Source organism: Wolffia australiana, chromosome 1, assembly GCF_029677425.1.
Source record: "Wolffia australiana isolate 7733 chromosome 1, ASM2967742v1".
NCBI classification, from domain to species: Eukaryota; Viridiplantae; Streptophyta; class Magnoliopsida; order Alismatales; family Araceae; genus Wolffia; species Wolffia australiana.
In genome coordinates this window covers 8,202,676-8,228,549 of record NC_135835.1, presented here as the reverse complement: position 1 = coordinate 8,228,549, position 25,874 = coordinate 8,202,676, and the positions used below count along the sequence as shown (strand labels likewise).

Sequence of the window (25,874 nt, the reverse complement as noted above, 5' to 3'; positions counted from 1 at the left end):
GCATGTCCTGAGGGCTTAAAGCAATGCAAGAATAGATCATTAAATAATTGAAAGAATACACCTGCTGGATGGCTGAGAGCGTGCCATGTATTACGATCTACCTTGGAGTTGCAGCGTAATTACTGCAAAAAGGTACTTTTGAATTTTCTATTCACAATAGTCATCATTCTTTTGCATGCATTTATTGCACAAAAAAGCAAAGCATATTTTAACATTGGGACACATTCACATCTTGATTGCATTTAATAATAAAAAAAATAAATGTCAATCTCGAGCTATGTCCCACATCTACAAAAAGCTAAGTGTTCATTGGATAATTGTGGCATCGTGAATCCCGATGCCATAGTTATTATATTGTAAGTGATTAGCAGCACCAATCATTGGGACAAGATTGGCGAATTATATATAACACGTGGCGGCAAGTTTAGAACCCCTTAAAATACTTATTGAATGCACACAATAACTGCAAAATATACTCTATTAATTCTAAACAATATTTTCTTAACTAAATACCAGTCGTAAAATTTTAACAAACTACGGGAAAATCCAGAAAAGTTGTAAATGTCTTTATAACTTATAAAAAATTATTTTCCAACCTAAAAAATTAGTTCGTCAACGAAGTTAAAGTTCAAATGTTATGTAAAAATATCTTAAAATGTGGAAAAAATCATAAATCATAGTAAAGGCTATTTTGGTTCATTTAACCATGATAACATGCAAGTATGGACATTAGGATGCAGATATTTATGTAATATGCATGATTTTTCAAAGTTAGTTTGCACATTATCACAAGTCCATAGAACTTAGAATTAACATATTTTGTTTGCATTTTGAAAGAGTTATAGGGGTTTGAGCTTGGAGGTGGAGGAAACAGATGGTAAACTAAGAATGTAGAAAGATTGAATTCGAGAGATATATTTGATTTGATTTTGCATATTTTGTTGAGATAACAGTTTTTTTAATTGTGTTACAAACCATACTAAGTAAAATGGTCTCATTTGGTGCAGGAATGAGAAGATATTTTAGTTTTAAGCACCAAAGGCCAAACACAAATCAACAGATTTCACTCAAAGAGAAGCGTGGATAAGAGGACTTGAGGAAAGAATGACAACAAATAGGGAGTTCTTTTTTTAGGGAAGTCATAATAATATTTGTAAATTTTTATCTCTGAAATAATAAATGTCTAATCTAAAAATATTCCTGCTGAAATACATTAAATTAGGTCTTGTCTTGAATACTACTGAAAGAGTGGTTATACTAAGTGTAGTTTAGGAGAATATATTGTTCAGAAATATATTGTTCTTGCTAGATCTTTGTGATCTGTCAGGTTAAGGCTTTGGGGGTTAGAAAAAGAAGACTTTGGGGACGAAGTTGAAGTAGGTCAAGCGACATCATTCCGTGGAGGATTTTAGGGGTTGAGAAGGACAGAGCTTTGTTGACTTTTTCCTTTTTTGGTATCCTTGTTCAGCCCTATTTCCAAGTGATTTTATTGGGGGGTATTCACAAAAACATGGCTAGGGCACATCATCACCTCAGGATGGATACACCAAACCACCATTAAGTATTAGCCTAAGTTGTCTAAGAAAAATAGTTGTGTATCCCTTTTCCTCTACCTCATTTCCTAGGTAGAAAAATCATATGTTAATCAAAAAATAAAAAAAATTATAACTAGAGAACCTAATTCACCCACCCCCCTTAGGTTATTCCTTAGCCACTTAAACTAACAAAATGCAAAAAAAAGGTTTTAAGCCTAGAGAGAACTCTCTTCACCCTTGATCATATGGACCTTGATCTGACAGATTTTATAGGAGAAAATTGGTCAAAACATAGTTTCTATTTCTGGCCTTCGTCAATCCACTTAGAGATGACGACCAAGGGTGGAGAAGGATGACTTTACTCCTCAGCCATCCAATATCCTTTATTAAGGGTCGATGGCTGCGATTGAATTGTAGTCATAGACCTTATTTTTATTTTTATGAACCACAATCCACATCAGCACACCTTTTCAATAGCCTCATCTCTATCAGTGTCTGTAGTCCAATCAGATTACCGCATGTGTGGCCTCAACATCCTCATCAGCCACGTCGACCAATCAGATCCCTATGAAACAAATTGTAGAATGGAAGGCTTAGATGTAATTTAGACTATCTGACTTTCCTTAAGAACATGTGTTATATTGGAACTTATAGCCCAAGCTATTATGATGACAGCCTCGAGCAAGGTGATAACATCAAATTGGATCAATAAAATTATGCTCGTATGCTTCTTTTAATACTTATTTTTATATTTGCACCTGCATTATTTCTCATTTAAGGATAAAATGGGAAAATTATGATTTATTTTCTATTCCTCTATTTATATGCATTTTATTAGTTTTTGAGACTAATACCACTGGACTATTTAGAGTCAAGTAGATTTCTCATATCTTCTTTGAGTTTTATTTCAAACACATGAATTAGGTAAAAAATGATGAATTTGGGATACAAATGGGAGGAAAGGAGAAACCCAAGCCATCTCCTAGATGCTAAAAAGAGGCCCAATACATAAGAAGCCCACACTTGAAGCCCATTCACCCTCTTCAAAAACAAGATCATCTTAAAGGCAAGAATTGTGGAACTAACCCATTATTCAAATTTGAAAGTTCTATTTTCAAATAGATGAAAGATGGAATGTGGATAAAGTCTAGAAATCGAGTAATTCTAGCCTCCAAACCCTTGCAATTAAATCTAAGAACTAGGAAAGTTATGTCCCTTTTATTTAAACCCTTCTCCTCTCTCTTTGTATCTCATCTTTGATTTCTGCACCATATTGTTGTTGGAGGCCTAGTGTATCAAATTTCTTTGATCCATTCTTGTTTTACAAGAGTGTGTGTGAACGAGTTCAAGTGTGGTCAAGATTCTTGGAGAAAAAGCATCGTGTTGCCCTTGGGGCACATGACAACAAGGTTTCTATGAACTTTTGATGTTTGATTCGAATTTTATGACATTTTCTCAAAGTAAAAATTCTATTTAATAGCTTAGATTTCAAGCTTTCCAACACATCAAATGACACTCAAACATTCCTCCTGTAGCAATTATTACAATGTTTATCATCCACTACCCATTCTTGCCCAAATCTGTTGTTCGATAGTGCTCCACCTCCTGCAAATTGTGTGCCTGCCAACGTAGCCATCTGCAAGAAATGTGGCCAAAGGTTCTACTTTTTCTTGAAATTTAATTCTGTCCCTAAAAACTATCAAAATACCAAAAAATCATAATAAATTATTGGAATTATCCAAAATAAAGTTAATATTTCTTTTATTTATATAAAATAGTTTAAAGTTAGTTTTCCTTCATTTGATTGATTTTTCTCTTGAGAAATTAGTTCAAAATCCAGAAAAATATAATATCCCCTAAAAAGATTATTTTAAAATATATATGAATTAGAATTTACTCTCTCATTGCATGTTCCTGGTGGATTCGACCCGTAGTAAGGATAATTTTATAAATACTGTTTCATAAATTAGAGCTTAAAATGACTTATTAAACCTGAATTCTTGTTTATCACTTAGTACATGGTAAGGGTTGAATCATGAAGGAGCAGGTAATGAAAGATTAAATTTAGGTTGCAATACATTTTAGGATATTATTTTGAGGTGATTTGTTTTTGTATGTTAACTATTCTCTAGGGATAAAAATAATTAAAATGAAGGAGAACTAGCTAGAATTATTCTACTTAAATGAAATAAAATTTTCTTTTATTTTTATATGTTCTACTAATTTATTTATTATTTAAAAACTATAAATTATTTATGATGGAATAAATTAAAATAAAATTAGATATTGTTGACCGCAACATGCATGGCTACATTTTTAGGTAGCTGAGCAGGCCTACACAATTTACTGGTAATGAAGTGCCATCTGGTGGTAGAATGGAGTAGCTAAAGGTACTGGATGAAAGATGCTGCAACTTTTACCACATGAGGATCTTTAGCGTGATCTGATGCACTCAAAAGCTTGCCATCTAGGCTATCACTTGAATATTTAATTAGAGAAAAAGGTGATAAAATTCCTTACTAGATGTTAAATTAGACTTTTCAAATTCAAATTATGGGTTTATTCCACAATTCTTACATTTGACTTGGTTCTTAAAAAGGGATTAATTGGGCTTCAAGAATGGACTTCTTGTGTATTGGGACTCTTTTTATGATCTCGGACATGTTTTGGCGTTCTCTTTTCCTCAATTTGAATCCAAAATTTATCATTTTTATTCGTATAGTCCTGTATTTCAAATAAAACTCCAAGAAGACGTGAAAAAACCACTTGTCACTAAGGAATCAAGTGGGTTAGTCTAAAAAATCAGTAATATACATAACAGTAGAGCTTAAGAAAAAATATAAAAAAAACTTATTTTATCCTTAGATGGTGAATAATGAAAGTGTGAACCTAGAAATAAGAGGTAAAAAAGAAGAATAAAAATCATAATTTATTGAGATAATTTGATGTAATCAACCATTACTCAATGGAAATATGTGTGGTCGGCAAGCCAATCGCACACTCCCTATCTCGTTCAATGTTCATTAGTAGAATGTATTCAGTATTGTGGATGTGTGATTTTTATAATGAAATCCATAAATACATGATTAGACAGTGAATTACGATGAGATCTTAATATAGAGATCAATGTTCTTGGAGCATGTATTCTTAATATTCATATTTATTTATTTATGTCCAATATTTTTGTTCTAAATATTCCTTTTTACATCAGGTTCTTGTGAAAATGATATTTTGTGTTCAATATTTATTTACTTATTGAATGTCAGAAGTTTCTACCCAATTCTAGTTGTTCTAGTTTTCTTAGAAGGTTTTATCTAATGCACTCTTGATATGCTGCACGTCATAGTTAAATGTGAAAATTTTAGGTGATGATTATTTTTACCAATTATTGGAACACATGCCATTTTGATCTCACAACTTGCACAATCAAAATGGCCAATCAAGGACTAACTATAGTGTTTTAAGTGTGCAATGAAATATGTCACTGGGAGAAAATCAAATGATAAATTTCACTAAATTTAAATAAATTAAACTGAGTGCAATTGAAACCTGATAACATGGTCCAATGAACAAATTAGTGTGCATTTTTTGTAATAAATGCACACATATAATCAGGGATGCGGTAGATAAACCTAAAAATAGCTCTGTAATGCATGTCTATGTTGGTTTTTGACCCTAACAAATAAATTTATAAAAAATGGCTTGTAAGCGATGAATAAGGATGGACTCCCTTGTAAACAGATATTATGAATTTAAATATTTTTAAATGGAAATTCAGAACGCCAGAAGAAATAGGTATATAATTAAGAGATAGGTATAGAACATGAGGTAGTGAGACAAGGAAAATGGCATCGTGAGAAAGGATATCTATAAAACTGTTATGATGATTAATAAGGGACATAGAAAGTAGATGATAGTGATGTCGAGAGAGAAAGAGTGAGAACCATAAATATGAAAGAAAACATTATGGTATGATGAGGAGATAAGAAGGTAGATACAGAGATAGTTGTGGATATAAATAATTATGCAAGTGAGATGATGGCAGGATGACAAAGAAAAGTAATTTGATGAGTGTATTAAGTGATGGAAATGATGGGGTTAATAGGAAATGATGATGATAGAGTTTGATGTGATGATAGGAGAAAAAGGATATAACCTAATAATGATGATGAAGCTGAGGCAACGTAATGCGCAAGGACTTACCCAAATTCCTTACATTCTGCAAGAACTGTGGTACTTTGTAGACGTGGGAAAGCTTTTTCAATTTTTTTTGCCTCTCCTCAATCACCCAGTCTACTATGAAATCATTTGATGGATCCCTAAACTCACTCTCTTGCACTCAGCCTACAATTATATGAAGCAAGTTCAATGATGGTTTTTAATAGTGATAAGAACATCAAGTTATAAATCTGAGGGCCTGAACAGGAAGAGGGGATAAAGTAAAAGTTGCCCTCAAAATTTCAGCTTGATCGGACTTATAGATAGTTAGATACCAAGCTTTGATTTTGGAGGAATCATGCACATTAAGTTAGTTAAAGTATTATCTCTCCCCATTGATGTTGCTGTTATTTCTGCCGCTGCATCATGTCTTAGGTTTTACATTCTTAGTTTTATGAAGAATCTATAAAATGACTGGCTACAATGTTTTCTGTCATTCTTGATCAGCGGCTATGAAAGCAATACAATTCCTTTCAAAGAATAAAGAAAGAATAAAGTTAAATAAATGATGAGAGTGTGACATTGGGACACATCAGTGCTAGTCTCATAACTAAATATCATCTTCTCTGCCTTATGCGACTGGAAACATGTCCACCATGTGTATGCTTGTGTGCCATGTGTATGTTTGTATGTTGCGTGTACACCAAGTTGATGTGTCACACATTTTGACTTTCAATGCATTCTATACAAAATAAAGTAATGATTATTTGAATGCTGGTGCATGTGATTGTGATTTAAATTGAGCCTGCTATTTATATATGGCACGATTCTGAGTAAATAAATACTAATGTGTTAATTAATATTTGGTTATTATGGCATCATGATTTTCAATGCCATAATGTCATATTTTCGTTAACCACATCAGAAACTGATATTTGGTAACCATTCCATCAAATCAAGTGGCAACAAGTGGCAGGTCAGAAATAGTATACCAGAATTTGTAAACTATCCTAGAAAATAAACTCAGAAAAATATAAAAATATATAGATATTCCACCTTAGAAGATTAATATCTCCACGTTTTTAATGTCAAAAAATTCTGAAAAACTGTACTGCAACACAGAAAATATTTTCTTCAAGAATATGATGTCAAAAATTGTGTAAAAAATCTAAAATTTATAAAATAAAATCATAAAATTATTTTTAATCATTTTAGACTTGATGGCACACATATATAATTATTTAAATGTGAATAAATTTCTAACTTTAGTGATATTTACCTATTAACTAGAGTGTTATAAATTAAAAAATCATAAAATCGACACATTAAAATTGCATTGAATGCACCACAACATGCACCAACCACACTGATTTGTTGTCCTGTGCATTTGGAGGAGAAGGTATATTGAGTTAATTAGCTCTTGGCTATTTAATGTCAGTCCAATTTTTGGGACACATCTATGCATGGGATTCATGATAATGTGACTAAGGAATGAGCTGGAGTTTTATGCCAATCATGTGGCATGAATTTTCAAGTCAATCAGAGTATGAAAACCTTAACCATATGATAGCAGCATGGAGGTTAGAGAGAGAACATCCAACAATCACAATTGGCTGAATTTCTAAATGAGATATCTCAATATTTGACCAATAGATTGACCTGAAAATTTAAGTATAGCTTTTTATTTTGCCCATCTTTCAATCCATGTGGATAATCATATTAGGATAGATGGGAAAAGGGAACATTTTACTTCAGAAATCATAATATGTTAGCTTGGAAGGACACATGAAGCATTTGAAGTTAAATAATCTTACAATCCTTGGACTGAACAATCTATTATATTTTCTATTGATTTTTAGAGGAAAATTAAAAAATATCATTACATGAGTCTAGATGCCGATAAAATATTGAATTCACATTAAATCAATCATTTTGCAGGCTTATCAATCATCAGATACATTCGATTTGATCAAAATAGTCTTAACGTGGAATTTTTCTTCTTTAACTTTCTTCCATTTCTGGCTTTCTTATAAAGACGTTTGATATTGTTGTTCTCATTACTTCATAAATTATTTTTTCGAGCATAATTAATTATAATCAACACTATGGTTTTGAAAACTTATGTTTATAACTTAAATGATTTATTACCTTATCAGTGATGTATCACACCTTAGTAGGCTTGTAGAAAAGGCTTACATCATGAGATGGAATAGAATATGTGAATAATGTTGATATATATTCATCTTGTGAGAAATTTAGAACTAGTGAATTCACTTTGAACATTTAATTTGTTACCTATCCTTATTTGTTTGTTACTTGATGCTAGATCACGGGTCTTGTGGTCAACAAGCTTTCACCGACCAATTTTAACACTGAGAAACGGTTCAAAGGATGGAAGAGTTTCATGTTGATTGCATCAGATTAAAAGTAGTTACAGAACATGCATTCTAAACATGTAAGATTTCAAAATTTTAAAGTATAATGACTTTGGTGACCTACCAAAAATAACAATTTCTCTATTGGGTGCTAGGATCTAAACTACAAGGAGAATTCCGTGAAAGGAAGTTTAGCAGCTGAGAAGTAATACATATATCTTCAATTTTTAGTGAAATTCTCATTGCTCTCCCTCTTAGTTCCTTCACATACTTACGAGTCCAATCATAATTATACAGCTCAGGTGAGTTTTTTATTACCCTTAAAAACTCAATCTTGATTGTACTTGTTTAATGTCAATTCTAATGTTCTTAGCAATTAACATTCTGATTTTATATTAATGAGTCTTTAGAAATGTATCATCATTAATGCTATGATTTATAACATTAAAAACGTATCATCATTAAACTATTAGACCCTCGCATCAGTTTTCCAATAAAGTTCTTCATTAATGTAAGAGAATTCCAGATTTGTTGATAAAATCAACCCTTTTTTTAGAAGGATCTTAATTAATGCTTCAGTGCATCACTTTAAAGTACCCATGTGTCACAAACATTTTTATAACCCATTAAAGAACCCTCAAATCCTCCAGAACAGTTGGTTCTTTAGTTTAATCATTAAAGAAATCATTACTACCAATTAATAAATATCTTTACCCAGCACAGTGTTTTTGCCAAATAAAAAAACAAGTATTCTAGATCTTACAAGTCAATTCATATACAGAAATAAAACAAGATACAGGGTAATTAAACTTTGCTTATAGTGCAGACAGGCTGATAATCCTCTTCAGTCGCCACTGTCAGGCTTTAAGATCAAGACGAGTCTCAGAGTTAACGACGGATCTTCGAGAGTCGGCAAAGAAGAAGCAAAGAGGAGATTTCGGAGGTTTGCCCGTCTGGGTGATATTCTTGTGGGTCCCTTTTTTCTTTGCTAGAGACACCCGTCTCTCTCGCGAACTAGATCTCTCTCTATCTCTCTATAGCTGGCAGAAGCTCTGATCGGAGGGTAAAAGGGTGAAGTTTCCCAGATCTCCGCTCAGTGCAGCGATTTCGAGCTCCAAACCGTTGTTGATGCATCTGGGTAATGTTCTTCGTCCGCTGATCTCGTGCATGGAAATCTCGGTCCAAGAATGTCTCTGTCTGTCTGTCTCTTTCTCACATACTGTTAATGAACTTCTTCCCACTGTCCTTTCTCGCCCAGGATCAAGATTTTTTCTTTCATTTTCTGCTCTCTCCGGAGTTTTTCTTTGCATAATTGAACAATGCCGCCGTGCGGCACTTGCGAATTCAGATTCTTCGTGCAAGTTTCGATCTTTGACCGCAGATCTCGTCTTATTCTTGCCCTTTTGGGCCCCCGCATCATGCTTTCCTTAAATCCATTGATTTAGTTGTTCAATGCTTTTCAATAGATATCCCATTGTCTTTTTAGCCACGGTCTCGAAATTGATCTGGGCTTGTTCCTAATTTCTTGTTTCTTGCTTTTGAATTCAATATGATGTTCAAATTTAGTAAATTTGCCCAAAAATGTGACAGATCTTTCGTCTGACCTCAATCCGTTCTCTCAGAAAAATCTTTGTGATCTCTTATGGCTGTTCATAGCGACCAAAGAAGTATCTTCCAAGGTCAAACATCTTGCGGGTCCCTACTACATCAGCTTCAGGTGAGCCATTTGATTAAATTTGCATAAACTACTCACAAGATGATTAATAGCTCATCATATTTTTCTCTTTCAATAGGAAATATGGGATGAGGTGGGGGAAAGCGAAGAAGAGCGTGACAGAATGCTTCTTGAGTTAGATATGGATTGCCTGAATGTCTACCAGAGGAAGGTTGAGCAGGCATCCAGATCAAGGGCCGACCTATTGAAGTCTCTCGCTGATTGCAACATCGAGCTCAACAATCTTATTTACGCTCTCGGCGAGACGTCAGTTTCATGGAAGGTTGGTCCGATCTCCTTGTAGAAAATGTTGATCCTGTTGGCAATGGCCAATTTCATGGAAAGTTAGAATCAGAGGAGATTAAGATCGAGATAGAGATCAATCGATCAAGCTCAGGTTCGTGGTAGGCTCGATATGAGGGTGGAAGTGGTTGATCGGATTAGAAGTCACCATGGATAGGATCGATTGAGATTCAGATCAAGATAGTGATCAATCGATCAAGATTACACTTATGGAGAGATGATAACCTTAAGCCTAGAACAATAGGGTTGACTAGGGGCAATAAAATTACTACGATACCCCTCCTTAAATTTCATTGATTTTCGTATCTTCTCTTTAGATGTCTAAGGACATGATTCCATGATGTTTATACAGCCACAGAGTCATGGAAGAACAATTAAACAGCAGCTTGCGGCCATGTCACCGGCATTAGAGCAGCTGAGGAGGAAGAAAGAAGAAAGATTAAATGAGTTTGTTAATGTTCAGTGTCAGATACAGAGTATAAACAGAGAGATTAATGGAAGCTCCAAGGGGGATGAGCAGAATACTGCCCCCATAATCGATGAGTCTGACCTATCCTCAAACAAGTTCAGTGAATTTCAAAGTCAACTTCAAGAGCTACAGAGAGATAAGGTACTTTTTTTATTGCCTCTTTTAAAATTATCTGGATATATTTTCTGATTTCTGATGATTTCCCTGTTTCCAGTGCGAGAGACTACAAAAAGTAATGGAGTTTGTGGGTGCAATCCGTGATCTTTCTATTATTCTGGGGATAGATTACGTGAGAACAGTGTCCGAAATCCACCCCAGCTTGGCTGATTCTGTGGAATTCAAGTCAAAGAGCATTAGCAACGATACTTTATCCAATCTTTCTAGCACCATTCTTTCTTTGACAGAGGAAAAGAAGACGAGGCTTCAGAAGGTTCAATGCTATCATATTTATCATGATTTATCGTAAAGTTTACACGTGCGATAAATAAGTAAAATATTTCACATTTGGATTAATTCTCCATAACTCATCATTTTGACTTATCAACTATTTTCAATTGTGCCAGCTTCAAGAGTCAGCATTACAATTAATAGAGCTTTGGAACTTAATGGACACACGCATGGAAGAGAGGAGAAACTTTGATCACATTACCTGCAACATCGCATCAACGGTTGACGAGGTTAAAGCTCCAGGATCTCTCTCACTTGATCTGATCGAGCAGGTAAAGAAAATGATTTCTTGTGAGGTGGGTATTCTTATCTTTTGTTGATTCTTCTCTTTCCCTTTGATATAAAAGGCAGAGAATGAAGTCAAACGATTAAATCACCTGAAATTCATCAAAATGACGGAGATTGCATCAAAGAAGCAAGCCGAGCTGGAAGATATATACTCTAGGGCGCATATTAAACTAGACCCGGCAGCTACGCGAGAGAAAATCATGGCAAGAATTGAATCGGGTGACATTGAGCCATCTGATTTGATAGCTGAGATGGACAATCGGATCCTGAAAGCCAGAGCGCAGGCCTTGGGCAGGAAGGAGGTTCTAGAAAGAGTTGATAAGTGGTTGTTGACTTGTGAGGAGGAAAGGTGGCTGGAAGACTACAATCGGGTTAGATATTATCATTCTTACTAATTTCTGGCTTTTTTCTTCTCAAACCTTTGTCATGAAAATGAACTTTCCTGTTGAGCAGGATGCAAATCGATACAATGCGGGCAGAGGCTCTCACTTAAATCTCAAACGCGCAGAAAAAGCTCGTCAGCTTGTTCATAAGATTCCAGGTAAAAGAGGTCTTCTGAAAAGTAAATTATTGATTGTTTGCTTAATTAACTGTCCATCCATAATAATTTAGTATCATAGATCGGTGTTCAATGTCCAGATCTAATCTGGGCTAGACTTCAAATGAGCTCTGAATGTCGGTGGTTGACTTTTTGTCCACGGATCTTTGTCATTGCCGCTTGATTCACTGGTGGAGCTCTGTTTTCTATGCAAATTCCAGTCTTTTTGTGCCACGTGTTTGGGGTCTCTTCATTTTTTTTCAAGAATCGTTCTCTCTCTCCTCCTCTCTCCCCTCTCTCCGCCACTCCCTTCCACCCATTCTCTTTCTCTCTCTCCCTCCTTCCCTCTCATTCTCTTCTTTCTCCTTCTCTCTCCCTCTATCTTTCTCTTTCTCTTCCTCTCCCTCCCTCGCACTCATTCTCTTTCTCTCTCTTCCTCCCTCTCACTCATTCTCTTTCTCCCTCTTCCTCCCTCTCACCCATTCTCTTTCTCCCTCTCCCTCCCTCTCATTCATTCTCTTTCTCTCTCTCCCTCCATTTCACTCCCTTTCCCTCTCTCTCCCTTTCTCTATCTCTCTCTTCCTCTTCCCTTCCACTCATTCTCTTTCTATCTCTCCCCTCTCTCTCCCTCCATATCACTCTCTTTCCCTCTCTTCGCCTCCATACCCATCTTGCTCTCTGTCCACACGTACATATTTCCGTATACTTATATTCACCAATCTGATGATGCTTTGCTATCAATCCCTCCAGCCCTCGTGGAGACCCTCAACGCCAAGACGCGAACATGGGAGGCAGAGAATGGCACGGCCTTCATCTACGATGGCGCGCCGCTTCTCTCCATGCTAGACAAGTACCTCCTTCTCAGACAGGACAAGGAAGAAGAGAAACGCAGGACACGGGTCAGCCTCTTCCTTCTTCTCTTCTCTCTCATCTGTTTTGTACCCGACGACGACTTTTTTGAGAAGTGGTCTAGCGTTGACTTCTGGCGGTGGCAGGATATGAAGAAGTTGAGCGGCCAGAAGAACGCAGAGCAAGAGACGGTCTTCTGGTCGCGGCCGAGCCCGGGTCGGTCAACAGTGCCGAAGAAAACTTCCGTCGTGGCGCCGGCCAATGGGAATGGGACAGCTGTCCGGAGGGCGTCCGTGGGCGGCGCCACAACCAGGCCTGCCGCCCGAGGGGGGAAGAGAGACGGGGTTCGGCTCTCTGCGCCGGCGAACTGCGACGCCTTCTCCAGGAAAGACGTGGCAGCCATCCAGACTCTCTGCCCCTGATATATATATATATATTTCTCTCTCTAGCTCTCTGTATCTCTCTCTCTTCTTTCTCTCTAGTTCTCTGTATCCCTCTCTCTCCTCTCTCGTGCTGCATGTATCTCTCTCTCTCCTCTCTCGTGCTGCATGTATCTCTCTCTCTCCTCTCTCGTGCTGCATGTATCTCTCTCTCTCCTCTCTCGTGCTGCATGTATCTCTCTCTCCCCTCTGTTTCTAGCTATCTGTATCTCTCTCTCTCCCTCCTTTTCTCTTTCTCTTGCTCCCTGTCTCTCTGTAACTCTCTGTATCTCTCTCTCCCTCTCTTTCTGTCACTAGCTCCCTCTCTCTGCCTTTCTCTAGCTGTCTCCGTCTCTCTCGCTCTCTCTCTTGCTCTCTTATCTCTCTCTCTCTAATTCTCTGTATCTATCTATGTATCTCCCTCTTTCTTTCTCTGTAGTTGTATGTATCTCTCTCTATTGCTCTCTGTATCTTTCTATCTCTCGCTTTCTCTCTAGCTCTCTGTATCTTTCTCTCTTCCTCATTCTCTCTCTAGCTCTGCCTCTATCTCCCACTTTCTCTTTAACTCTATCTCGCTCCCCAGTTCTCTGGATCTCTCTCTCTATCTGTATATCTGTCTCTTTAGCTCTCTGTATCTCTCTCTAGCTCGCTGAATCTCTCTCGCTCTCACTCTCTGTGTCTCTCCCTTCTCTGTATTTCTAGCGTTCTGTATCTGTCTCTCTTTTTCTCTGTCTCTCTTTCTTTCTCTCTCTCCGTGTCTCCAGCTTCCTTTATCTCTCTCTCTCTAGCTCTTTGTACCTCTCTCACTCTCTCTCAATCAGTCGCTGTATCTTTGTCTCCACTCTGACTAAACATTAAATGCTAAACAATTTGTCAGCCCTCTAGGCATTAAAGTATATGTCTCTGAGACATCCTTCGCGAGATTACTGATGGCATGTTTTTACTAGATTCATTAATGCCACATGGTACGGGTTATCGGCACAACGATTCAAAATTCTCCAGGGTAATTTCTTGTCTTGCGAATAATTACCCATGTAATTTGTCTAATTGTATTTGCACCATTCTTTTAATTTTGTGAGATGTGAATGAAAGCTAATGAGAATCTCTAGAACAGCGGGTGAGAGCTATTTGTACCATACTTATAACGTATCCCATGGCCCACTCTGATTCTAAGGAAGAAATCACATTCAAAGAACTATCTTACATGTTACATAGATCTTGATCTAGACTAACTGCTATAAAATGTATACTCCGTTGTGGAAAGATACTCTCATGAACGAAAAGAATTATAAGGAGTAGATGAGAAGGGGAAGATCCCCCTAATGCCATTTATAAGTTGAGCCTGATAAAACTGAAGGGACCTTCTTGCATCGTATTCTTGAAAACTCTCAAAGATTAATTGTTCTTACATCTGTGACGCAAGTACCGACAGTTATCTATATGCAAGAGGAGAAGCCTTACCCATTTAACCCTTTCCCATATTATTCCATCATTATTTGAAATGGACTTAGGCTCTACACATTTAATTAAATCAGGAAGAAACTTAGAGGTTGGAACGCTCAAGCTTCTCTGCCCTTGGAGTGAATCCAGCTAATATGCCACGTCCTCTTGAGCATACCTTTGCACACTCTGATAACATGCAAAATAATATTTTCCCGCTATAAAAATACTCTCGATTGAAATCTCTAAGTTACATTTTAGATTTTATGTCTCCTCCTCTCTACTACTTGAGCCCTTTCTCATCCAATACTTAATTTATTTTCAAAAGGGAAGATTATAAATATTATTACATAATATTTATCCAACTGCATGATTATTTTACGCTAACCAAACACTAATTTTAGGCTTATCAGTCTCTAATAGTGAAATTTCTATCCCTCATTATTATGTAATCAGCAGAGTGGATGTGCTAACTTTGCGTGTAAAATCCAATTTAAGGAATATCAATCCCATCACTAAGTCTCTAAGCACAAAGCATGTCAAAGAATAAAGGAAGATGTGTAGGGTTCAGGCAGTCCAAAGATATCCTAGACATGCTTCATAAAAACATATTGTGATGCATGAGGACCATCATTTCACCACTCAGCCTCTTTGTGTATGCCAATATGGCAAATTAGCTTGCCATATAGCCAATATTAAATGCTCTAAAAGGTGGTGCACTTAGCAACAACTTTAGCTTGATATGTCTATGGTGATCCATATGGCTCTTGGCTTGTGGATACTACCTTAAATAGAAATAGATGAAGCAGGTATTAATTTATCACTTTGATCAGTTTTTCTCTGATCAAATAATATGTATATTTATGCAATATCACTCAGGAATGTATAGCAGAGAGTGAGCTCATCTCATCACTCGGGAATGTTTAGCGATAGATTTAATTAGAGTTAGAATAAGAGAGAAGAGATATAAAGATTGAATAAAATGTAGGAAGACCTATGTATATATTGATAGGTAGAATATAGTGAAGCATTTAGAGAGAGGACAAATTGTTAGGAAACATATAACGGAAAGCAAAAAGTGAAGGAAATGAACAAAACACACTTGATGGTTGTAGAGATGTCTAAATCAGAGATACTGATTATCTAATTCTTTTATAATGAAATCATTTCATGTTTATTTAATTAGAATATTAAGATTTTTACAATGAAATAGTACCTAGAACATAGTATTACATATTTTTGATACTTTTTATTGAATAAAAAATGCAGAAAAATGCAGAAAGTCAGTTTGAAAATGGAATAACTGCAAGGTGTTCGATTCAGCTCCTGAAAAATCACTTAATTTCTTTGCAGAAATATATTGGTTGTGTGTCACTTAGTTTCTATATTTACACTTTTATTATTATAAATGAAATTTACAAAAAATGAAGGTATCAGGCTGAGATGATTTTTTAGATGATTTTAATATTCCTAAAAATGAAGGTATGCATGTGAGTTATTAACGTAGAAATGGAAATTTTGACATGATCCACACGAAACTTTTAGAAGGTGGTTAATGATCCAAAATGATGAATATTTATAGGATGATGATTGGCATCTGAAAGTGTCAAATGCAAATCTTAAGGATTCATTTTCCTAGTTCTTTAAAATCATCTAAAAATAAGCATCATAATAATCACCAGCTATAAATATTTAAATAAGAAACTGTCAAGATTCAATCAGCAAATGATATTTCAAATACGATTTCTAACTCAAAAAAATTAAAGGATCTATTCAAAAAATCTAGAAAAAACAGGATCCAAATTTCTTAGAATATCAGTTCAATTTTATTGAATGGCATTCCTATAAATAGAAGGGGCCTAGGAGCTCCATTGATTAAATGTGAGATAGGAGGAATGATTTTTGGTATATCCCTTAAAACTTTTGTAGCTATTTTAATAACATGAAAAAAGCTTCATATGATTTATTTAAATTTGGAGAAATAGAACTTAGAAAATCAAAAGACTTAGAAAAGAATGATAACGAAGCTTTGAAATTGATGATTGAATCACCTTTGCATGAACAAAAATTTGTGATTTCTCGTTTCATCAACTAGATGTCTTGAGGTGTTCAAATTTTCAGCATATAGATATATCCACGCATTCCCCAGCACATCAAATCCCATCCTTCACCTTGATGATCCCCATTTTTTATACATTATCATTATTATGCCGTTCAAGTCAGATCGACACTAGAGAGAAGCAATTTTGGATTTAAGTAGAGAAGGGAGAAGAATTTTGGACACCTGAAAAATTATGGACTCGGTGAATTTTGTTCACAGCCTTCCCTTATGTATACTTAAATGTGAATTTTCCATAAAAACCCTTAAATTTAAGTATAACTTCTAACATCTGAAAGACCATTGATGTGTGACCATCTTCGGCTATGTATCAGTCCAGTAAATGACTCCAACTATCTAATAACTTTTATTTTCCAACCTTTCCACTTATTTATATCCACATGTAGATTAATCAATTAAGGATCTATTTAACCTAATTCGTAGGTTGAGTTTACAGCCCATGGGGTGAGTACTGACTCACTCAATAAGCACCCTATTTCTAGAATATACAAAGGAGCATATTAACTCAGTCATACAACCTTACTGTCATCATTTACCATATATCTATCATTCCTCATCCACTTGACACTCATATGATGACTAATGGTATGTCACTATCAAACCCTCCCGAGTCGTCTCAGGCACTGCCAATAGGTAGGGAAATCATTGGAAAATATTCTTCAACACTCCATTACCTTGGCCAAGGATTTGATTGCACCATCTTCCTTGAGTTATCTCCTCTTATACCAAGAGTGAAGATTCCCATCTTGACCACTCAATTGTCTTCATGACTTTATTTCTGAGCCCAAGCTAAGTTGGTTTGGAATTCCATGAATTGGAACTCGTAGGCCATAACCAAAGTACAACATTTGGAATTCCACTCAATTTTGATAAGACATGTTTAGTGTCTCAGGTTTAAGGGCCACTTACATATCCATGATGTGAATCAAATTCATTGATAGCATAGCATAATATCATCCGGGATCCATATTGATCAATTTTGTAGAACCCTTCGTGTCTACACACTAACTCCAAGGAATTATCCATAATCATCAAATGAGTGGGACTACAGGGTGACTTTATTTTCAGATACTTTAATGTCTTTCTCGACTATCATTTGAATTGAAACACTAGAAAACATGTTTACGGACTCGTGATCTATGCATTATGATCTCATCATAATTCTCTAAATAAATTATGTATTCATGGACTTCATCACAAGCATCCTATGTGCATTATATGAATATATACGATGTATTTATGTACACTAAATAAGATATGAAATACGGTGCATGCCTCATATTTCCGTCATGGTCAAGATGGGATCGTGCACCCTCAATATGAGAGGATAAGATTGATGGAAATATATGAGGCCGGAAAGCCAATCACACATTCCACATCTCATTCCATGTTCATTAATAGAACATATTCATTGTAGTGCACGTGTGATGCGTATAATGAAGTCCATGAGTACATGATCAGACTTAGTGAATTATGATGAGATCGTAATACGGAGATCACTAGTCTTTAAGCATGTGTTCTAAACATTCATATTCAAATGATACGCGAGAAGGACATCAAAGTATCCGGCTAGAATAGCACTATCTAGCCTCACTCATATGATGAGTATGGCCGGTCCCGTAGCCATTAGTGTGGAGACAATAAGGATAGATAGTGGGTGCTCTTTAGTGGAAAGAGTTCACTAAATTGATCCGTACAAATCCCTGAATGGTATTATACCGAACTGTCAATCAGGTTGATTCACGTCACGGTTGTGTAAGTGGTCCTTAGACCTGAGACACCAAAGACGTCTTGTGGACGGATGGTTGTACTTTGGCGATGGCCAACGAGTTTTTGATCATGGGATTCTAAATGGTCTTAGTTCGGGTACATCAAGAAGTTCACAAAGACGATTGAGTGGTCAAGATGGGTCAAGACGGGTATAAGAGGTGACAGCTCAAGGAAGATGATGCATTGAAGTCCTTGGCCAAGGCAGTGAAATATTGGAGAAGAGTTCTCCGATGATTTCCGAATGCATTAGTACTAACTCGGGTGACCGATTAGGGTTTGACAATTGACCATACCCTAAGCCATCCAAGGAGCGTCAAGGGGATAAGGGATTATACATACACGGTAACTGATGATGAACAAGTTCCATGAGTGAGTCAATACACACTCCTTTGTATCTTCTAGGACATGAGGTGTAGCTTGGCACTATCGGAGACTTGACCTATCGATTGGGTTAAATCGATCCGATGTTAATTAATCTATATGATGATATAGTTAATTAATTTGGAAGGCCAATAAAGGTTATTGGCCGCTGGAGTCGTTAAGTAGACTGATACATGGGCCTCGAGGGTCACCTGCAAATGGTCTTTTGGACGTCAGAAGATATACTTAAAATTTGAGGGTTTTTATGAAAAATACCCACTTAGTATAAATAGGGGAAGGCCCTGAACGAAATTCACCCCTGCCAGAATTGTTCAGGGGCCTTTCCCCTTCTTCTCCCATCTCCCAACACCCCTCTCCCTCCCCGATGTGATCGGGAAGACGTAACGATGCTGACGAAGAAAGAACGGGGCTCATCAACGAGAAGGAGGAGATCTGACATGTCGAGGACCGCGTGGATACATCCAGAGGCTGCACACGTGAGCAGCTCGATTTGGCTTACTCCGGGATCTAAGAAATCACAGATTTAATGTTTTTGTTGATTTCGTTTGATTCATTCAAGTCTTCTACTGCGAATCATTTTGATTTGTTCATCCAGATCAAGGCCTCTAGAACAAAACAAAGGTGTTATGTTATAGTTCATATCATGCATCATTAATAACTAGAATAGCATATTAGGGTTTAATAGGTAACCATCAGCTAAATACTATTGGAGTATTTTGAGGATAATACTTGCACCACAATTGATGACAGTAATATTTTTATGAGGGAGTTGACAGATTACGTATCTTCTAGAGGAAGAGTTGTAGCTTCGCAGACCATGGCCTTGACAACTTGACCTGTGAATTTGGTAAAATCAATCATTGATTAATTTATCAATTTTCTAGTATAGTAACTGAATCATATTATTAAAATTTGTGGATATAACTAAATTTCGAGGAATTTATGAAAAATTATCAAAGAGTATAAATAATGGAGGGCATCCAGTTTAGGAGCCCATATAAGATGGAGTTGGGTGTCCACCCTTCTCTTTTCTGATTATCAAAAAATATTAGTTTCTTTTAAAATTGAATGCTTAGGAGATCCTCATGGTCAAGCAGTGTTATTCATGGGAATGAGGAGATACAATATTTAGAAGATTGTATGGGTATGTCTAAAGATCATACACACAATTAGCTTAAGGAGACTCATCCAAGGAACCAGTGATAAAAGAATCACTTCGACATAAGGTGATATGACCATCTATTAATTTGGTTTTATGTCATTTCCATTTTTATTTATGTTGCATGAATCAATTTTAACCTGGAAATATAGCCTATAAAAACTCAACACCTTCCCCTCTTCTAAGGGCTATGATAATACTTTGATGGGAGTTGACTATGTATCTAGATAGATAAAAGCTTTCCCAAGTGACCAATATGACCATAAAGTAGTTTTGAAATTAATTTTGAAGAGCTTCATAATCAGGTTTGGGTGTCCTAGGGCTATCATTAATGATAGAGAAAGTCATCAAAGCATGACTACTCTATATCATCCTCAATCCAATATACAAGTAGAAATCAGAGGTAGAGAGATTAAAAAGGTTTTTTATGAAGAGCATATGTTCAAAACGGAAGGATTGGGAAAGTTGACATTATGGTTGGGGTCTTATAGAACTGCCTAAAAAAAACCGCTTATAACTCCCTCAATATTATTCTTTAGTAAATCTTGCCACATTTTGGTTGAGGTTTAATAGATAGCATATTGAGATATTAACAATTTAACATCTGTTTAAATGGAGGTAAAATTTGACTTCTGCAGTTCAATGAATGTTTTTTAATTGAACCTACCTAAATCTTCCTCATCTTTCTTGTTTCTGTTTTTGTTGACCTATGCAGATGTAATTCTTTTTTCACTACCTATCTCAAAAAAAATTACATATATTTGACCTCATTGTCTTGTCTATTACTTTCATTCTTACTCCACATTTCTTATGTGTTATGTTTACTCATTGCCCCTCACTATCCTTGGAATACACGATATATTAAGTAATATCACCTTTCTCTATACCCTTACATATATTTTATGACCTTCCACCATTCTTCCATCTCACCACCTTTCACCTTTCTTTCCATCTTGTGAGGCCCACATTTTTACTAAGAAGAGTGATGATCTTCTTGTCCATAGTATCATACCTGGAGGGAATTAAATCTTTTACCTCGTCCTCTCCAGCACTTTGCAAATCAAGTGGAGGTCAAGTCACATGTTCCTCTTCAAGATGGCATGTATATATAGTATCATGGGGAGAACTCCATTTTTACATGTGATTGAAATTCTGAACACTTCATATTCCTAAACCTTCAAATACTTATATTTTTATCTTCTAAACCAATTTCTGATATTTCCCACCCAATAAAAAATAGAGCCAATTTGATGCCTCCATGTGGATCAAAAGTGTATTTTTGATGTATTTATTTTTGAGTTATTAGGTGGAAAAAATCTATGAACAATGTTTCTTGTCTGAATTAAAAAATTTACTAAAGACCCTAAATTTGGACTTATCACACTCCCATTCGATATATTTGACATTCATTATTTTATCTCACTATTTTTCATTCCTATTTTCTCCTTCTACATATATCTATAGATCGCCAATTGTCTCTTCTATTAAGAAAACCTCCGGATCTTGAAGCTTATCCAGGATATATATATATATATATATATATATATATATATATATATATATATATATATTATATATATATACTGTTGATTATAGATCTTGTTATTTTCATTTTCTCCTTTATTGGTTTTCTTTATTCCCGTAAATGGGCCACATATTATATAAAAGTGGCCTATATGGTTTGTCTTTTATTAGATGTGGGCCAAAATTATAAGTGGCCCACATGACTGTGGATCATATTAGTAAGTAGGGCCCACAAATTGTCTTAGTGGCTGGTACTTAACCCAGCTTGTTGTAATAGAAAAGGTATCTCATTTGTTGTCTCTTGTAAACACTGGCCATTAGCCCATGTGCTGCCACCATAGAGAGGAGCATCAAGAGAGAAGATCACTACACTGAAGTTCTAACATATATATTTGTCTATTCATAAATATTTCTATATTTTTATCTACCTATGATAATCAACCAACATTTATCTCACAAGATAAATTATGAATCAATTAAGAGATTTTTTGTTGGGAATAATTCTGTTGTAGTTTAGGAATAAATTCAAAAGATTAAAACATATGTATTTTATTTTTCTTAAAAAACTTCTATGCTAATGAAAAAAAGATTATCTAGTCGGCATCTCAGTTTTATTTCTTTACTCTTTATTGTTGGCCCAAAAACATCTATCAAATTCAGTGTGGAAATATGATTCTATGATTAAAAATCAGTTTCACATTTATTTTCTTTAAGTCCCGGTGATGAAATGACTTAAGACAAGTAAATCGTAGTAAATATTTTGTACTAGTATTTATCTGGAAACTGGTAGCTCTATTTTGGGTAAATAATTTATAACTTTTATCGGGGCATTTAGTACTATGTTACTTTCTATATCTAGAAACAATATATAACTAACTATCACCTGAAGCTATAATTCATTGAAATAAAGTACTTTAATTTTTTTATTGTAACGTTATCCTATTGAAATATTCTTAATATTCTTAAAAGCCCTATATAATTTAGATGTTTCTATCGCATATACAGTATTTAACTTTTTCTAAGCCCTATATTTGCCAATACTCTAATTCATATTTGAAGTGTTCAAATTCTTTTGCACCATCTATCTCTCTCTCTTCCTCTATCCCTCCCTCCCTACTCTGATTCATATTTGATATATTTTTAAGATTCTACAGTTCTGGCGGTTTCTTTCATAATATATAGGACATCAATTTCTAAATTTCCTTTGTGTAGAGAGAGAGAGAGAGAGAGAGAGAGAGAGAGAGAGAGAGAGAGAGAGAGAGAGAGAGAGAGAGAGAGAGAGAGAATATCCCGGCAGACTATCAGAACGAATGCTGGAGCCTTCGAAGCAAAGGTCAGACCTTTGAGACGTGCCTTCATCATTGCCCGATCTTCTGAGTTGGGGAGAAGAAGGGGAAGAAGAAGAGGCTGATCAGAAGATGGGTAGCGAGACGGAGCCTGCAAAGGCCCTTCTTCCTTACCTGCAGAGAGCCGACGAACTTCAAAAGCACGAGCCTTTGGTTGCCTATTACTGTAAGCGAGTGCATTTGTTTCATTGGATTCTTGTTTTATATCCCTAATTGAAAGTAATCTATGAAGGGTTTTTCCTTATTTTTTGATATTTTGTTTCTTAGGTCGTCTCTACGCCATGGAGAGGGGTCTAAAGATCCCCACCAAAGATCGAACCAAGACTACTAATTCGATCCTCGTCTCCCTCATGAATCAGCTTGAGAAGGTTACTTCCTGATATAGTTGGCAATACTTTTTGGGTTTTTGGGGTTTGTAAAGATCTTGCACTTTGGCTTGCCATCGTCCCTTGATTTTTTTTCGCGGTGGTTCATCCTTATGGTCACCGGTGGATCACTGGAAAAGGCTGTTCGAAAATTCATGCGTTTTGTTCGAATGAATAGCTGCCATTAGGCATCGCCTGCTTCTTGTCATCTTCAATTCGCTTCCTTTTCGGTGCCGCTGCTCGACTTATCTTGCACTGATTGTCTATGATTTTTTTACTAAAGTTGAGACTTGACAATGGAATTATGGACGCGTCCAAGGAAATAGTTTTTTTCTCAAAAAATTTTCCTTCTTTGTATCCCAAATATATTGACTTAGTTGACTGTAGTCTAAGTTTTCAAAAAATCATCATCTATAAAATCTCCATTACCTTGATTTAATGAACGATCAGAAAAAGCCCGAAGCTTCTTACATTTTTTCTTTATCATTCATCAAACCAGAAATTCATTTCGCAAGCATGAAGATGCTAATATAAAATTTGCTCTTTAACCTTGTGATGTTAGTGGATACCAATACTGGTCAATTCTGTAGTGTGTATATATGCCCGTAATACATTACTGACAATATTTTATCACTACACATTTTTTGTGGCTATTATGACTTTCGTCATAATTCTTAAAGAGTATCCATCTTTTTGTGTTATGGAGGAAATTTTAACTTGTCAATTTTTCGTGCAAGATTCATATGGTAATCCTCCTAAATTTAAACACATCTCTTAAAGTTCTGTCATCTTTTCAGAGATCGGGAGAAGGTATTATTTGGGCGTTAACTCACATACTTTCATTCCATTTCGTCTACCTGAAATAGGCTGATTGGCGATTACGAATTAGCTTTAAAGGCTGATGAGACATTCCCCCTGTCGTCTAATAAATTACTAACCACTGAATATTTTTGGAGAAATTTAACAAGGAATTATACTCGGGCAGGACAAGAAGACCATTAAGTTCACTGCTGAGGACAATTTGTACCTAGAGGGTTTTGCCGCAAATGTGTTTGAAAAAGCAGATAAGCAGGACAGAGCTGGCCGAGCCGACTTGTATGTTTCCTGAATTTCGTGCATTTCACCCAATATAAAGAGATAGGTTGATAAATATGTGTCATATATTTCATTCTTTCAGGAACACTGCAAAGACATTCTATGCTGCAAGCATCTTCTTTGAAATTCTCAATCAATTCGGCGAAATGCAGCCAGACGTACACCCTTGATAATCACTTCAAAATTTCATCATCACTCAGATTTTCTTCATCAAAGGTTTTTTTTATTTTAAACTTTCTCATTTTAAGATCTCGATCGTTGGTTCAGATTGAACAGAAGCAAAAGTATGCCGCTTGGAAAGCAGCGGATATAAGAAAAGCCTTGAAGGAAGGTAGGAAGCCCGAACCAGGGCCCCCAGGTGGCGGCAGCGAAAACCTCCCATTCCCTCAAACCACAGCAACCAACGATCTTGTATGCAACTTTTCATAAATTTCCCCGTGGGAAATTCGTTTTCTGAGATTTCCGTGTGGGAAAAATCTTTTTTTCTAGACTTTCAATTTCAAAGCTCATCTTTTTCTCATTATTTCCCTTTTGCAGGATGAGACCCAAAAACGGGAGAGCTCCCCTCCCAAGTCTCCAGGTGCCAGATCACCTCACCATGATGACACAATCAACCCACTGCCACCTCCCACAAACTCTCCTCCTCGGTCTTCATCCTATCCCCAACACTACCAGGATATACCCTATTCGCCGGATCTTCGATCCATTCATCAGAGCATCTCTCCACCATCAAACTATCTTCCACCGGAGCAACATCCACAAGATTACCCATCATCCTACGGCTACGATAGATCATCAGAAAACTATCCTCAGCAATACCCAACTCAGCAAACTTACCCCCATTTTCAGACTTATCCGAGCTTCAACGACAGCACTCTTCCTGCAGCTCCAACTATCCGTCCATCTTACTACCATGGCTCTGATTCTGCCCAGCCTTATAATCCGCCTCCTTCGTCACCCCCGGTTCAGACTTTGCATTCTGATGCCCTTCAGAGGAATGGGTCTGGCCCGAAGGCGGCGCCTGCTTCGGCCAGCTATGTTTATGATAGCGACTACGAGCCTTCGGTTGAGAGGATTGCAGAGGCTCATAAAGCGGCTCGATTCGCTGTTGGTGCCCTCGCTTTTGATGATGTTCCTGTGGCTGTTGATTTTCTTCGGCGTTCACTTGAGTTGCTGACCAATCCTTCTGCTGAGACTCGTTGACCAAGGACTGGGTTTTTGCTGGAGTATATATGTATAGATGTGGGAAACATCATGAATAAGATACTGTGGTCCGTTTGTATCCTCTTTTATTGCATGGGTTTTTATAATTCCATTTTTTGCATAATTTTGGTTCTAATTGAAAAAAAGGCATTGAAATGCGGAGTTTGGACCGACCATACATTTGGTAGTACACCCGGCAGTGTTTTGCTTCTATTTAGGTGAGATATGATGTTTTCTCATAGCGTAACTGATTCTTGAAAAAACACTTTTGGAAATGTTGAACTTATAATTTTGGAAAGGATATTTTGAGTTATGTGATAAATATTTTGGATTGTTGATATTTATACCCTCTGGTGAAAGGGCAAACTTGCCTGGTG

At 36.2% G+C, this 25,874-nt stretch overlaps 2 protein-coding genes across 3 annotated transcripts; both read left to right on the top strand.

Moving 5' to 3' along the window:
* Positions 1-8,973: 8,973 nt before the first annotated feature.
* LOC144704506 (65-kDa microtubule-associated protein 1-like) lies at positions 8,974-13,988 on the top strand. 2 transcript variants are annotated; one of them, XM_078576960.1, is made up of 10 exons: positions 8,974-9,206; positions 9,691-9,785; positions 9,862-10,065; positions 10,438-10,695; positions 10,769-10,984; positions 11,118-11,273; positions 11,349-11,660; positions 11,743-11,830; positions 12,578-12,726; positions 12,832-13,988. In XM_078576960.1, exons 2-10 carry the CDS (start codon positions 9,711-9,713, stop codon positions 13,096-13,098), a joined length of 1,725 nt encoding a protein of 574 aa, XP_078433086.1. In that variant the 5' UTR covers positions 8,974-9,206; positions 9,691-9,710; the 3' UTR covers positions 13,099-13,988. The 2 variants fall into 2 exon arrangements, with proteins under 2 accessions (XP_078433086.1, XP_078433077.1); XM_078576951.1 differs by having other exon boundaries at positions 8,977-9,206; positions 12,823-13,988.
* An 8,728-nt stretch (positions 13,989-22,716) lies between these two features.
* EXT-LIKE (hydroxyproline-rich glycoprotein family protein) lies at positions 22,717-25,621 on the top strand. Its single transcript, XM_078576945.1, has 6 exons — positions 22,717-23,000; positions 23,102-23,202; positions 24,185-24,294; positions 24,377-24,452; positions 24,562-24,705; positions 24,832-25,621. The coding sequence occupies exons 1-6, from the start codon at positions 22,907-22,909 to the stop codon at positions 25,495-25,497; spliced, it is 1,191 nt and encodes a 396-aa protein (XP_078433071.1). The 5' UTR covers positions 22,717-22,906; the 3' UTR covers positions 25,498-25,621.
* The last annotated feature ends 253 nt before the right edge of the window (positions 25,622-25,874 follow it).